The 13,396-nt window shown below is 40.7% G+C and overlaps 1 protein-coding gene across 9 annotated transcripts in view; it reads right to left on the reverse strand.

Annotated features, from left to right (window-relative positions):
• Positions 1–13,396, reverse strand: part of SMYD3 (SET and MYND domain containing 3) — a 658,192-nt gene that overhangs the window by 59,515 nt on the left and 585,281 nt on the right. For all 9 annotated transcript variants that reach the window (XM_073338294.1, XM_073338292.1, XM_073338291.1 and 6 more), the window contains 2 exons: positions 8,259–8,346; positions 4,049–4,223 (listed from right to left, as the gene is read on the reverse strand). In XM_073338294.1, coding sequence (XP_073194395.1) covers positions 4,049–4,223; positions 8,259–8,346 — 263 coding nt within the window. The remainder of the gene's footprint in view (positions 1–4,048; positions 4,224–8,258; positions 8,347–13,396) is intronic.

Consider the following 13,396-nt stretch of genomic DNA (forward strand, 5'->3'; position numbering starts at 1 on the left):
CAGAACTGAGCATATGTGATTTGATTGTAGTTATGGGCCAAATCCTATTTAATTTAGTACGAGTTTGCCTGAGTAAGTACCTCAGCTCAGGCTCTTTATGAGTAGGAGTGAAAACTGAGAGTGAATGTGTTAAGTGAGACATGACAAACCTGACTAGCACTTCTTGTTGATATTCTGTTATTTTTGTGGTTAGGCTCATGAGGATTTTTGTAAGGAAGTTTATTTTTGCAAGCTGTTGAGTGCTGACCATGATATGGGGTGGTTTTCATTTAAGTAAGTATCTGTTAACTTTTGTTAAGGTTCTTGGACAGACAAATTGTTACTCTGGAATTTACAAGAAAAGCTGTGTAAAATTGTTTGGTTTAGACTATTCAGTGAAAGTATATGTTGTCGGTTTCAACAAATTATGGACAATTATGGTTTAGGGCAAACGAATCAGTAGCTTTTCATTTTGACAGCTGTCAGCTCTCCTCTCTCTTTTCAAAGATCTAGAAATATTCAGCAGCACCCAGACACTATTTTTCATAAACTATTACAATTCCTTACAACTTGAAGGTAGCTCTTGAATATATAAGTTTGATAAATCGTTTTTTATGCAAGTTAGCCAACTGTCTGTGCCAGTAACATAAACTGGATGATTCTGAAAATTAAGTAACTATTGTAGTGAAAATATATATTAAAAACAGCATCGAGCATGCAGCAGCGAATATTAATCCTGCTAGTTAAATTATGGGGGACACACAATAAACACATTTCTTAAAATTAAAATTGTTTTTGACCAATTCTTTAGAGCCTTTCACCATTGTAGCAATCATTGCCCATATATACAGACTGCTTGAGTGTTTCAGTGATCCCTGTGGAGAATGGTATGAATATTTTTTCCAGAGCTGAAAAAGGAAAATAAATAGCTGTAATGGAACTGCAGGAGCAGCCAAGCAGTAGATTGATTCAACAGGAGAAAGTCAATGTATCCCAGAAGATTTCCTAGGATTTTCTCTCCTACTGCGTTGGGCGCAATTTGTTGTAATGAGAAACTGAGGATTTTTTGTCAGGTGTGTTAAAGCTTGTCGTGATGGCTGAAGGTAAAAAGAAATAAAGTAAAACTGAAAATGTCTCTCTTCAGAAAATGCTTTCAGATCTAGAAAGACTAAGGGCAACTTCCTTGAGGTACAAAAGAGGTCAAATTTCTCATGCATGTAACATTTCACAAAAGACACTTTAGCTGAATGTACAGGGTGGGGGAAAAAACAACCCTACCGTATTAAGTGGTTTGAATACAAGAGCATATCCCAGAAAACAAACAGGGGAAGATTTATGAAAAGACCCAATGAAATTGCAGTCTGTCTTACTGTAATCTTTATGCTGTGAAATACATGGAGAAACCCACTTAGTATGGCTGGCCTGACAGTCATTGTTAATAGGTTCAGGGGGAAAAGACAAGGGAGGATTTTTTAAGTGAACATTCAAATGGGCATTGCATTCAGTTGGGGTAAAATTTGCCTCTGCGCAGAGAGCTGATACAATGTCTATGCCTTACTGAAGTTCCACATAAGCCCTATTTTGAAAGGTGAAGTGGGACTTGTGTGGTCATGTGGTTTGTGCTGGCCTATTGAATAGGGATGATTTTCACCCTTAAGGAGTTTGGGTGTTTCAAAGCACACATGCCCTCTCGTTATAACAAGTCATGGCCATTACAGATGTATGGTTTCTGCCACTCTTGCCACCCACAACTTATGCAAACCTTTTGCTTCTTATAATATGGTGGAAGCGCTTTTTACAATATGGAGCTGTGATGCACCTCAAGTCCCTGTCTAAGGCTTTGTCTACACTGGAACGTCATCAGCAAAACTTTTGTCATTCAGGGGTGTTAGTCCCCCTCTCCCGCCAAATGACAAAAGTTTTGCTGACAAAGAGCACGGGTGTGAACAGCGCTTTGTTGGCAGGAGCGCTCTGCCGCCCGTAAAGCTGCTGCCACACAAGGGAGGTGGAAGTTTGTTTGTCGGCAGGAGAGGTCTCTCTTGCTGACAAACAGCAGTTATACTGTGGGCCTTTGAGCAGCACAGCTGCTGAGGCACAGCTGTGTCGCTAAAAGGTGCGTAGTGTAGACAAAGCCTCAGCTATTCAGAGGTAGTATGCTACTGGACAGGTTCCCAAGCACAATGCCGAACACTGTCAGCAGCCTACCAAAATCAAAGATGTGCTGGGTGTGAGATGTTCATGTTCACAGCAGTATGCATTGTTTTGCATTTCCATGCCCCCTGCATTTCACTGCAGTCGCGGAGCCTCTTTGTGTGCTGCAATATCACATGATGAGGCAGGACTAAGAGAAGAAATAGATACTGTAATGAAAAACTGCATTTTCAGTTTACACAGCTATCACGCATTACGCCACGCACAGGGCCAGCACAGACAGTGTCGTGTCTATCAGGCACTTCACTTACTTGTGAACTCTCCACACATTCAGAATCAAAAGACCTGGCATCAGCAGAGGAGCCACAGGCCAATGCCAGCCATGCTACCTCCTTCCCCATCTCTCCTCCACCAGATTGCCAAGAACTGTTTGACAGTGCTGGGACCCAGTGAATCCCAAACCCTACCCACAGAAAGCAGGATCATCCATAGCACCTTCCGTTGGCTTATGAGTGTATGTCTGCACTGCAGCTGGGAGTGAGCCTCCCAGACTGGGTAGACAGATGGTGTTGTGTCTGCACTAGTGGGGGTGGAGCTAGTGCACAAAAAACAGCTGGGTGGATATTGCAGCTGCAGCAGAGACTCAGGCTAGCCTCCTGAACTCAGACCCAGAGGGTCGGATAGGCGTGACAGCCAGAGCTGCTGCCAGAGTCGCAAGGTACCCATAACCTACAGGGCTAATGCCCTCAGAATCTCCCCCTGCATTTAGCACAAGAACCAGCACTGGCAACCAGGGAGGCACGTTCCTTCACCACCTCAGCCTCTTGATGTTAATTAAATAAACATCAATAAATAAATGATTAGGGGTTTGGAACGGGTCCCATATGAGGAGAGATTAAAGAGGCTAGGACTTTTCAGCTTGGAAAAGAGGAGACTAAGGGGGGATTTGATAGAGGTATATAAAACCATGAGTGGTGTGGAGAAAGTGAATAAGGAAAAGTTATTTACTTGTTCCCATAATATAAGAACTAGGAGCCACCAAATGAAATTAATGGGTAGCAGGTTTAAAACAAATAAAAGGAAGTTCTTCTTCACTCAGCGCACAGTCAACCTGTGAAACTCCTTGCCTGAGGAGGTTGTGAAGGCTAGGACTATAACAGGGTTTAAAAGAGAACTGGATAAATTCATGGGGGTTAAGTCCACTAATGGCTATTAACCAGGATGGGTAAGGAGTGGTGTCCCTAGCCTCTGTTTGTCAGAGGGTTGAGATGGATGGCAGGAGAGAGATGACTAGATCATTACCTGTTAGGTTCACTCCCTCTGGGGCACCTGGCATTGGCCACTGTCAGTAGACTGGATACTGGGCTGGATGGACCTTTGGTCTGACCCAGTATGGCCATTCTTATGTTCTTAAACATTGGGCTATTCATTACTATTTTCTTCACACTTCATACTAATTCATTTACATTAATTCTATCACGGTCTGTGAACTCTACACACTGTACCTGACTGCCCCACATACACACTCCCACCCTCAATTTCAAACACAGGAGCTCCCACAGTGATAGTCTCTACCAACAAGTGATTTTTTGGTGATGGAATGATGGGTGTGATGTGCTTATAAAAAGATCAGATGTTGACAACGGCTACTGTGGATAATCAGAGCTGCTATTGTGGTTTCCATTAATATTTCACATCCTGCTCTATTGACTATCCAAGCAGAATGGATATTTTATTTCATATGCTAATCCAGAAAGCACACTGGGAAATTGCGGTTGAAGGTGTGCACCAAAGCACTTTCAGGAATAACAGTGATAAGCCTTAATTGAATGGTCTCCAGGGGGGAAAAATTCTAACTTTAATAAACAGACCATCCCTGTAGGACACTTGAATAAACCACAGTCATCACAGCTCTTACCTGTATGGTTTTAGCGTCCTTTTGCCATAAAGCAAGGCTTCCCCCCACCGTCTGAGATTAATACAGGCATCCATGGCGCAGTCAAGCAGTTTCAGCAGATAGATGTTTGTGTCTGGAAGACTATCTGCATTGTTATTTAGAAGAGCCTGGCACATTGCCAGAACCTGCTCCCACTCTGTTATTAACCTCAGTTAAGGATTCATCTTCTTCATCAAACAAAAAATACAAGTTTCAATGTTGTTAGCAAGGAATAAGAGCCATGGGGCATAAGATAAAAGAGATCCCATTATTCCAGGCTCTGTTTCAACTCTTGAAAACATACTTAAAAAAACATAAGTGGTACCTCAGGTAACTAAATTTTGTTTACAGTAAACAAACCATCTTCTAACGAAGGCTGCATTTTGAGTGGTAAGGAGTAAAGGAAAGGTGACAAGATGAGAGGATATATTATTATTTTAATACATAGCTGAAGCAAAACCCAGCTACCATTATTCTTTGGCTTTTTGAAACATTATTATTTTCTTAAACACCTTTCCTAGTTTCAGTGATTTCTTCAGTGTTCTTGTGAAATTAAAACCAAGCCTGCAGATACCTAATTTTCATTTTATTTGAAACAGTTCTGGAGAGCAAGGTTTTGTCAGTGATCTAATTGGCTGTGTCAGAGAAGCAGCACTGCGGGTTTCATGGATAACAGAGAAAACATTGCAGTTCCACTGTCTGATTGTTGCTTAGGTTTAAGGATCTTGGTGAGAAAGAATATTTTAATCTCCAATACAAGCAGGTTCTTTTGTATGCTGGGGAGAGAAGAAAAGTGAATTGGGGTTCACATTCAAATGAATGAGGCATTCACTATTGCAAACCACTCTGATCTTCACCATGTATTAAAGTTACTTAACCTATTTTCCTTTCACTTACACTGGTGTAAATCACAAATAACTCCTTGAGAGTTAATGGACTTACACTAGCGTAAAGCCCATGTAAAAGCAAAAAGAGAATCAGACCTAGTTTTCAGCTTTCTCATCTGTAAAATGGATACTATGGCCTTGATCCAGTAAAGCACTTAGGCATATTCTTAGCTTTAGCATGTGAGCAATCCCACTGAGGTCATATATACTAATATATGCCCTGGCAAATGAAATAATAATACTGTGCACTTATATAGCACTTTCCATCCAAGAATCTCAAAGTGCTTCACAATTTATTTAACCTCATGTAGCCTTTGATTAATTCAGAGGGCAAATTGCACGTCACTAATGACAGGTTCTTTACTCAGGTGGAGACATAAAGCTTTTATAATAAGTGAGGTTGGTGAGTAACATAAATATAGACTTGAAGACTTAATTTAAAACCCAAATAAGCCAAAGTATTAATGCAGTTCCAGAAAAAGAAACATACAACATAAAGAGCTGTAGTGTTATCACATTCACAAACTCCTAGAGACCTCTGAAAACAAATACAGAAGAAAGTAGTCAGTGGAGTACATTATGAGGGGAGGTGACAGTCCAGCTTGCATCTTCTTGTCAACCCCCATGTGCTCAACTAGGGTCAAGCAAACACCATTTTTATACACCTTTTCCCTTACACCCATGCATATCTGGGACAATGTTTGATCAAGACTCAAGCCCTGTCCATGTGTGGGATTCCAGGGAACCATAATTAGGGTTCGAGCTGCTTACACAAAATACTTTAGTCAATACGCTTCCCATTGGTCTTGATACATCAGTGCACTTAGCTCCCTGATTACATATACTTATAATCCCCCAAATCTACTATTTTAAACTTCCTTTTGTTCTTCTGTTGGTTTACTTATCAAAAGCTATATATTTCTAAATCTTATGAATGTCAAGCATTCATGCTAACCTTCAGGTCTACAGGCCTCAAACCTATTGCATAAAGCCTACTTTAAATATTAATATGTATACATTTTATGTTTCCCTACTGTCGTAACAGCTTTAATGGCTTCCATTTTTACTATTTAAATCATTTTAGCATTGCTTAGCACATAATGTATAGTTTAATCTTGCAAAACAAACTCCCCTAAAATCAGGTCACGGGGGTCATAGGTCCACACTCATGCCAATGCTGAAAAGTAGCACAGGCCCCAATCCAGCAAAGCACTCAAGCATGCCATGAGTACTCCCAGGGTGAGGGAATGAGTTTTACCTGACCATGGGAACACTCATGTACTTAAATTTAACAACATGCCTAAGTGCTTTGCTGAATCAGGATCAATAATACTCACTATAAGGCACAGTTACTGTGAGGTTAAATTAATTGTTTGTTATGTGTTTTGAGACCCTTAGATGGAAAGCATTTTATTAGGGAAGAAATTTATCATTATTTTATTTGCCAACAATGATGTGGTTTATGAATATTGATTTCTCACACACAATTCAGGAACTATATTGAAATGTTAATTAAAAAGAGTAACTATAAAACAGGTATAGCAAACAGTAATTTGACAAGAATTCTTACACTACGCCTGTTGAGAAAAGATTAGTATAATAATAATAATGATATTAATTTAACATAGAATTATAGACTCCTTTATAAAAACTCTTTTAAAGGCCGTATACAGTCATTTCAGATATGTACCTTAGGCCTTGTCTACACTGCCACTTTACAGCGCAGCAACTTTCTCGCTCAGGGGGGTGAAAAAACACCCCCCTGAGCGCTGCAAGTTTCAGTGCTGTAACGTGGCAGTGTAGACAGTGCACCAGCACCGGGAGCTACTCCCCTCGTGGGGATGGTTTTTTACAGCGCCGGGAAAGCTCTCTCCCAGCGCTGGTGCCGCGACTACACAGCCACGTCAACGTGCTGCCGCAGGAGCGCTTTAACGTTGCTAGTGAAGACATACCCTGAATCTTTCTCTCTCAGGCTATTCTTTATGGCTGATTAAGGATCGATGAACAGGAGAAAGCAAGATTATTTTCACTTGATAAAATGTTTGTAGTAAGCATAAAGCATTGACACTCCAGAGAGTTCAACATCTTAGCTGATGTTCAGCATCACTCAAGATGTTTTCATGTCTCAAGATATTGTTTCATACATTCTGTAGCATCTAATATGAAAAGTGTAATATTCCAAACCTCTTGAGGCCAAATTCTGGCTGGTAAGGTACATAATCACAAGCTAGAAAACCTGCAGTCAGCAGTTCGAATGCTATGGAGAAATTAGCTGTTCCAGTTGTAACTTAGGCTCAAGTCATTGTAACTTAGGCTCAAGTCACAATGACTATGCGGTCTTCCATTTCCCTCAAGCCAAAGGAAGACTAAGAACCCACTCTAATTTACACTGATTTGTACCTTATTAGATAAGTAATCCCACTGAAATCAAGGTACTATGTGAGCAAACGTGCCAGAACTGTGCCCAGTGTTAGATCAAAAAACTTAGTGACCGTTCTTTGTGCTAATAAATTGGTTTCTCTGATTAGAAGAAAATCCTATGTTTTGGCAAATGGAGGTCAGCTTCTCTGGAAAAAAATGGTACAAAACTGATCTGCTCTTTTCCAGCCTAGGACATCTCTAAACAAACAACTTTTTTTGCAAGGCCAAAATGGAGCGCTCAGAGATTCTGACCTATGTAGCTCTAGAGCTGTACCAAGATGCCAGAAAACAGCAAGTCATCCTGCCACAGTTCATGAGCCAAATTCATGGCCGGTGTAACTCCACTGAAATAAACGGAGTAAGTGCAAGGAGGAATACAGACCAATATGCCTATCGTTAGCTACAAAAATCTTTGTTTCTCCTACGCAACGTTTCTTGGTCATTTTGATGGTCTTTAAATGCTTACAAGGCTGCCATTATGCCTTAGCATGATTTATTAGTACCAGGCAGTCTCATTAAGTTTTGGCTTAACAATTGTTTTGAGTATTATAATGACTCATGGATTATATTAGGGTAGTGCCTAGAGGCTCTGCTTAGGATCAAGGCCATGTAAGTGCTGTACCAAGAGGTAGACAGTCCCTGCCATGATGAGAGTATAGGCTAAGAACCCTAAAATGACATAATCATTGGTACAATTAAAATATTATTTGGTTTACAATTCAAATGAATGCAGAGTATGTTAAAAAAAAAAAGAAAAAAGGGAAGATTAAATAAAAAATGTTTTCTACCCCAAACGGGGTGCAAAAACTTACAAGGTGGGCACTATGGATTGTTAGTAAAAGCAAGGAAGATTAATTTGCCATTGACTGTCACTGAAAGGATACCTTCTTGTGACCTTGGGTCTCCCACTTTAGTTACAGCATCTTTGATTTCTTTCCAGGCTTTCTCTTCACCTGCCAGCATGTCAACATCCTGTTTTGACAGAAACAAAAGCAAGAAACAAAAGCGCTTGATAAGAAAAACAGAGTTGACTCTGAATATGTAAGAACATGCCATAATGATGAACAAAGGGTTATAAAAGATTACACTGGCACAAAGAGTGTTGGGCCCGTGTATCAATACATTTTCTCCCAAATCATATCTGGAATGAATAATGGAATTCACTGTTGGCCTGTGTTTGTGTCTCCTCTGTATTTGGTTTCCATGAATTTTCTAATGAATGAGATTACTCACTGGAATGTTCAAGGATAATGAAAATGTTAAGGAATATTAGAACATATCAAGGAAGGTGAATTTTGAATTCATAAGCAGTGAGTTTGCAGACCAGAAAGCTGATTCTAAGAATTATGATCATCTGAGCAGGGAATAGAAGCAATAGCATGTCTCGTGTTTCCTATAAATACAAACCAAACAGTTCAGATATCAGCTACTCACAAAGAACTTCTCACTAACAGTCTACAGACACACAAAACTATGTGTAGAAATGACTCGGCTAATAATTTTGAATGACTTCAATAAAACTAAGCTGAGCACAGATAGTTTGCAAGCAGAAAGAGCCTAGCTTCATTCAATATTCAAATTATAAACACGAGTCCAGTGAATTAGTTTGCTGCTCAGAAAAGGTTACTGGGGGGGGGAGGGGCGTAAATCACAGTTATCCCCGTTCCTGCCAGTAAACCGTACCAACAGTCACATTTTCACATCACTCTTCCATAATGCGGTGTATGGAGGCACAATGCTTAATGGTGACAGTAAGGGACTGGACATGAGGAGACAACTCTGCCAGTGACTTACTGCATAACTTTAGGCAAGTCACTTAGAGCCAGATTTTTTAAAGATATTTAGGTGTCTCGAACACAGTTAGTGGCATTTCCAAAAGTGCTTTTAACCCAATTGTGCTTCAATTTCTCCACCTGTAAAATGGGGAGAATAATACCCATTTTTGCAAAAGGCTTGGGTACCCTCAGATGAAAGCTGTTACAGCAGTATAAATTGTACTTATTTCCTAATATTTCAAATAATCTCAAAAACAGCCCTCTGGGGAAAATGATTACATGAAAGAAATTGGGTATAAGGAGCGAGCGAAGCACTTTTGAGCCAATACACACGCCATAGGTACGACAAGAACACTGCTGTTGAGAAGTTTAAAATCTATGTCTCTCTTGCACTACATAAATGGAGAGAAATCGGAGAAGAAAATTAATGATTGTAAATTCAAAATAACAGAAAATATTTGCAGGGCACATGTGCTCACTTTCATGTTTAATTTTGCAGTTATGTCTTTCACTCTGTCCAACAAAACAGTTGGACTCTTGCATTGTCCACGAGATGGTTAAATCAGAATTGGTCTCAGCTGTCTTACAATTCTGTAACATTCTGGATCAGAAAGGTATGAAGAGGGCAGCATTACCTTATTGCAATCTGCAAATGCAAAAACCAGTTCTCCAATTAAAAAAAGCTCACATGGAAATAATTTTGTACATGGCTAAATCTGCCACCAGAAAGGAAAAGGGTCAAAGTTGGGACAGAAGAGCTCATGTTGCTGTAGCTATGTTAGCACAGCTAATAGTACAGACCTAACCGTGTTAAGTTTTGTACCAGACTTACACTGAATGACTCAAATTCAACCTTGATATAACGCCACTGACTTTTACGGCATTGCATTGCTTACAACAAGGCTGAACTTGGTCTGACAAACTGTCCTGAATATTGGGCCTGATGGTGCTCACTGAATGCCTCTGTAAATCCAGAGTTGGTCCACTGATTTTCACTGCTATAAATGAAAACAAAATTTGGCCCATAAAATTAAATAATACATGACCACAAAATTAAGGTGGGGGATGGGGATTACATGAACAAAAAGGAGGAAATTTCCACAGCCACTGTAACTCAGCCACTTGCCCAAACACAGTAGTCGCCTTGCTATATATGTATATGCATTGTGTTAAAATCCAGGCTGATACACCTACAACCAAGTGCTCAGAGACCACTGGAATAACAAGCACTGGGCCAGATTTAGAGGTGAGAGTAAAATGGTGTACAGGAAATTACAGGTCACTCCAAAGATACAAGGCAGTGTTAAGGGGGTTAATTTACATGTTGTGGGACTAATGGATGGTATAAGTTTAAAGCATATGTCAAGGTAGGATTTTAACTTGCACCTTCTTAGACCTATTGGGAGTTGCTTTTCTTGCCGCATGCCTCTGTTCCAGCATCTCAAGACGCAAGCTGCAGGGACATAGAATCAGATTTTCCCTAGCCCTTACACAGCAGCATGGGACACAAGGATACAAAGAGTCTCCCCGCCCTGTATGTCCCCTGCAAGACAATCACAGGCACTGTGTTTGGTGGAGCACAGAAACTGCACCCTGTGCACACATCACACTAGAGGGGGCTGGAGGCATGGCCTTGACCACCATCCCCAGGAGCCTGTGGTGCGGAGGGAGCTCTGGCCCTGATAAAGACTTCAAGATTTACATCACTACTTCAGTAGGAGATTTGCCTTTGTTCTCAGAATTACGCTGTTGGAGGACTTGCTTAGGTAAAGATTTAGCTCATTAAACATCCTTGATTCTTGGAAGAGGGTTCTTCCTATATTTTTGTTGCTAGTTCCAAACTTCAGACAGGACAGATTTTTTTCTGTCCTTTTCTGTAGGACTTTGCCCAGGGGATGCTGGCTACCCCTTCAATAAAGGCAGTCAATCGGAAGCAGCAAAATGACTGAGTGATCACTGTGAAAATACTTCTGCCTTACAGGCTAATAAGCTTTTCCCAGTAAGTTGTTTCTTTCACTGACTTAGACTTTGCTCTGAAAATCTTGGCCATATGATATGACTAAGACAGCTAAAAATACAAAGCTGCCTTGGAGTAGGAATTATAAAAATAATTGAAATGATTAATAGTTACACCAAACTGTTTAATTTCATCTAAGAGCATGGCAGTAACAAGATCTAAATGTCCATGAAATAATCCATTCAAAGTGACTCTTCAGAGCATGTTCCCAGCCAAACCTCCAGGTGTGCAGTTGCCAGCAGTAAAGAGGAACACGTCTTTTCATCTGTTGAAATGAAGAACCCAGCCTGTAGCAAAGTCAGCAGCCTTTGAACAACAATGAAAGTTTAGTGACACCGGTCTAATTATTTCCCCCACTGGCAATACTGGTGTTCAACACAAGGGTTTAGTCTTCAAAAGAACAAATTGATTTGATTATTTGGATCCAGTGTTGTTCTGAAAAAATAATTAACTGCATCACAGGGATACACGACGAACTTCCAGCGGATGAGGCCGGCACATTGACAGATTCATGTTTCACATGTGGAGGTGTGCTGATGAGGGAAGTGCAAGCAGATACGTTGAGTGGAAAGGTTCTGAGAGAAGGAGCGCACTGAGCAATGGCCCTTGCTGTTGCAGTACGTCCTGGTCCTACAGTATGCTTGTTGCCACATGCCAGCAGGAGAATAGGGTAACACAGACCTGGCAACACCGCCAGTATGACTGGCCACATTCCCTTGGAGTCATGAAGTGCCACTGGGCATGCTACTTGATCCAGTAGTCAAGGGAACCCAAGATCTGTGTTGTAGCTTACCCCAAATAGCTATCTTGAGAAAGAAGATCCCTGCACCTTCCTCACTTCCCCATGCATAGGGGATGCCCCCAAATTTAGCCCTTAGCTTGTCTCCTGGATGGTGACTAAGATCTTACAGTAAAACTTCTGTCCTGCTGAAGGCACAAGAAAGCTCTGCATTTTTCCCCTCCTTCATCCCTCCTTGTGGACAACTTTGGTAGCAGTGTGCAGCTTTCTAACCGCAGGGTGCCTGAGGATTCATGGTCTCCACCCAGAATATCTCTGGTACTTTGCGGGGACTGCCTACTCTTTCAATAGCTTTCCAGTTCAAAATATGTTCTTTCCCAGAGCCTAACTTGGCTTTTGTAGTAAAACGAGCCCCAACCTAAATCCCTCCCAAATGGTCTTGAGCAGTGGTAAATCCTGATACCCCAAAAGAGAAAATACTGTGCAATTTCAGACATTTTCCCCCCAACTCACTTTAGGAAATTAAAACTCAAAGATTCTTGTGTATAACTACAAAAGGGCAGGATTTTACCCTTCAAATTAATTTGGCAGTTCACACTGTTTACAGTGAGTAGTGTACAGAGGAATATGTAATACTATTATAAGCAGAATTTTCTTTTGGTAAAACTCTGGGGATTTTTCCTTCCCTAGCTAAGGCAGATGTACAGTTCCATAAAGGATTTGAGAACTCAGGACTAGCAAATCCCTTATGCACTTGCTTGAATATTATGAGTCCTACAGATTGTAAATCAGGACAGCATTGTTTGTTGTTTTTCCTTTAGAATACCCTGCTTGTAAATCCAGTTATCTTCCTGAGCAACTGTGAAGCTTGAGGTTGTAAGTGTGTAGATAGATATTCATCATCAATTTAAATGTAAGGAACTTGTAAGTGGTGTGCCCAGCTGTGTTCACTGAAAATGCTCATGAAAACAGTCTGCTGCACAACAGGCGTTATTAAAAGTCAACATTTGTCATAAGCCATCACAGTCTCTCCCCAGTGCAGGGTTCTTTTAGCCACAATTGTTGAAGTGGAGCTGAGACCACTGATAACAAGAACAAGGGGACAACATTGAAGAAAGAGGGGGAAACATTTGATGATGATGATTTCTTTGTATTGTGGTCATACCTAGAGGTCCTAGCCCCATGGTGTTACACACTATGCAAACATATAACGGAAAGTTGGTATTAGGTATCAATAGACACCATTCACCATAGGTACGGGACATGCTCCAATTTTTTCCACAGGTCACACGAGTCAACATCTGTCCTGTCATTTCTGCTACTTCTTGGTGCCTTAATAATTCCTGAAAGTGGTTTCTCTCAACTAGAGAGCAGTGTTGTCTCTGGGTACAGGATACATATTGTCTTCTATGCTCTGATTTTCTCTTCCTCCCCTGTTGTCTTTGACCTCCCTCTCTTGTCTTCTTTCTCTCATCTTACTCCCCATCTCCT

This window comes from Lepidochelys kempii, chromosome 3 (assembly GCF_965140265.1).
Source record: "Lepidochelys kempii isolate rLepKem1 chromosome 3, rLepKem1.hap2, whole genome shotgun sequence".
NCBI classification, from domain to species: domain Eukaryota; kingdom Metazoa; phylum Chordata; order Testudines; family Cheloniidae; genus Lepidochelys; species Lepidochelys kempii.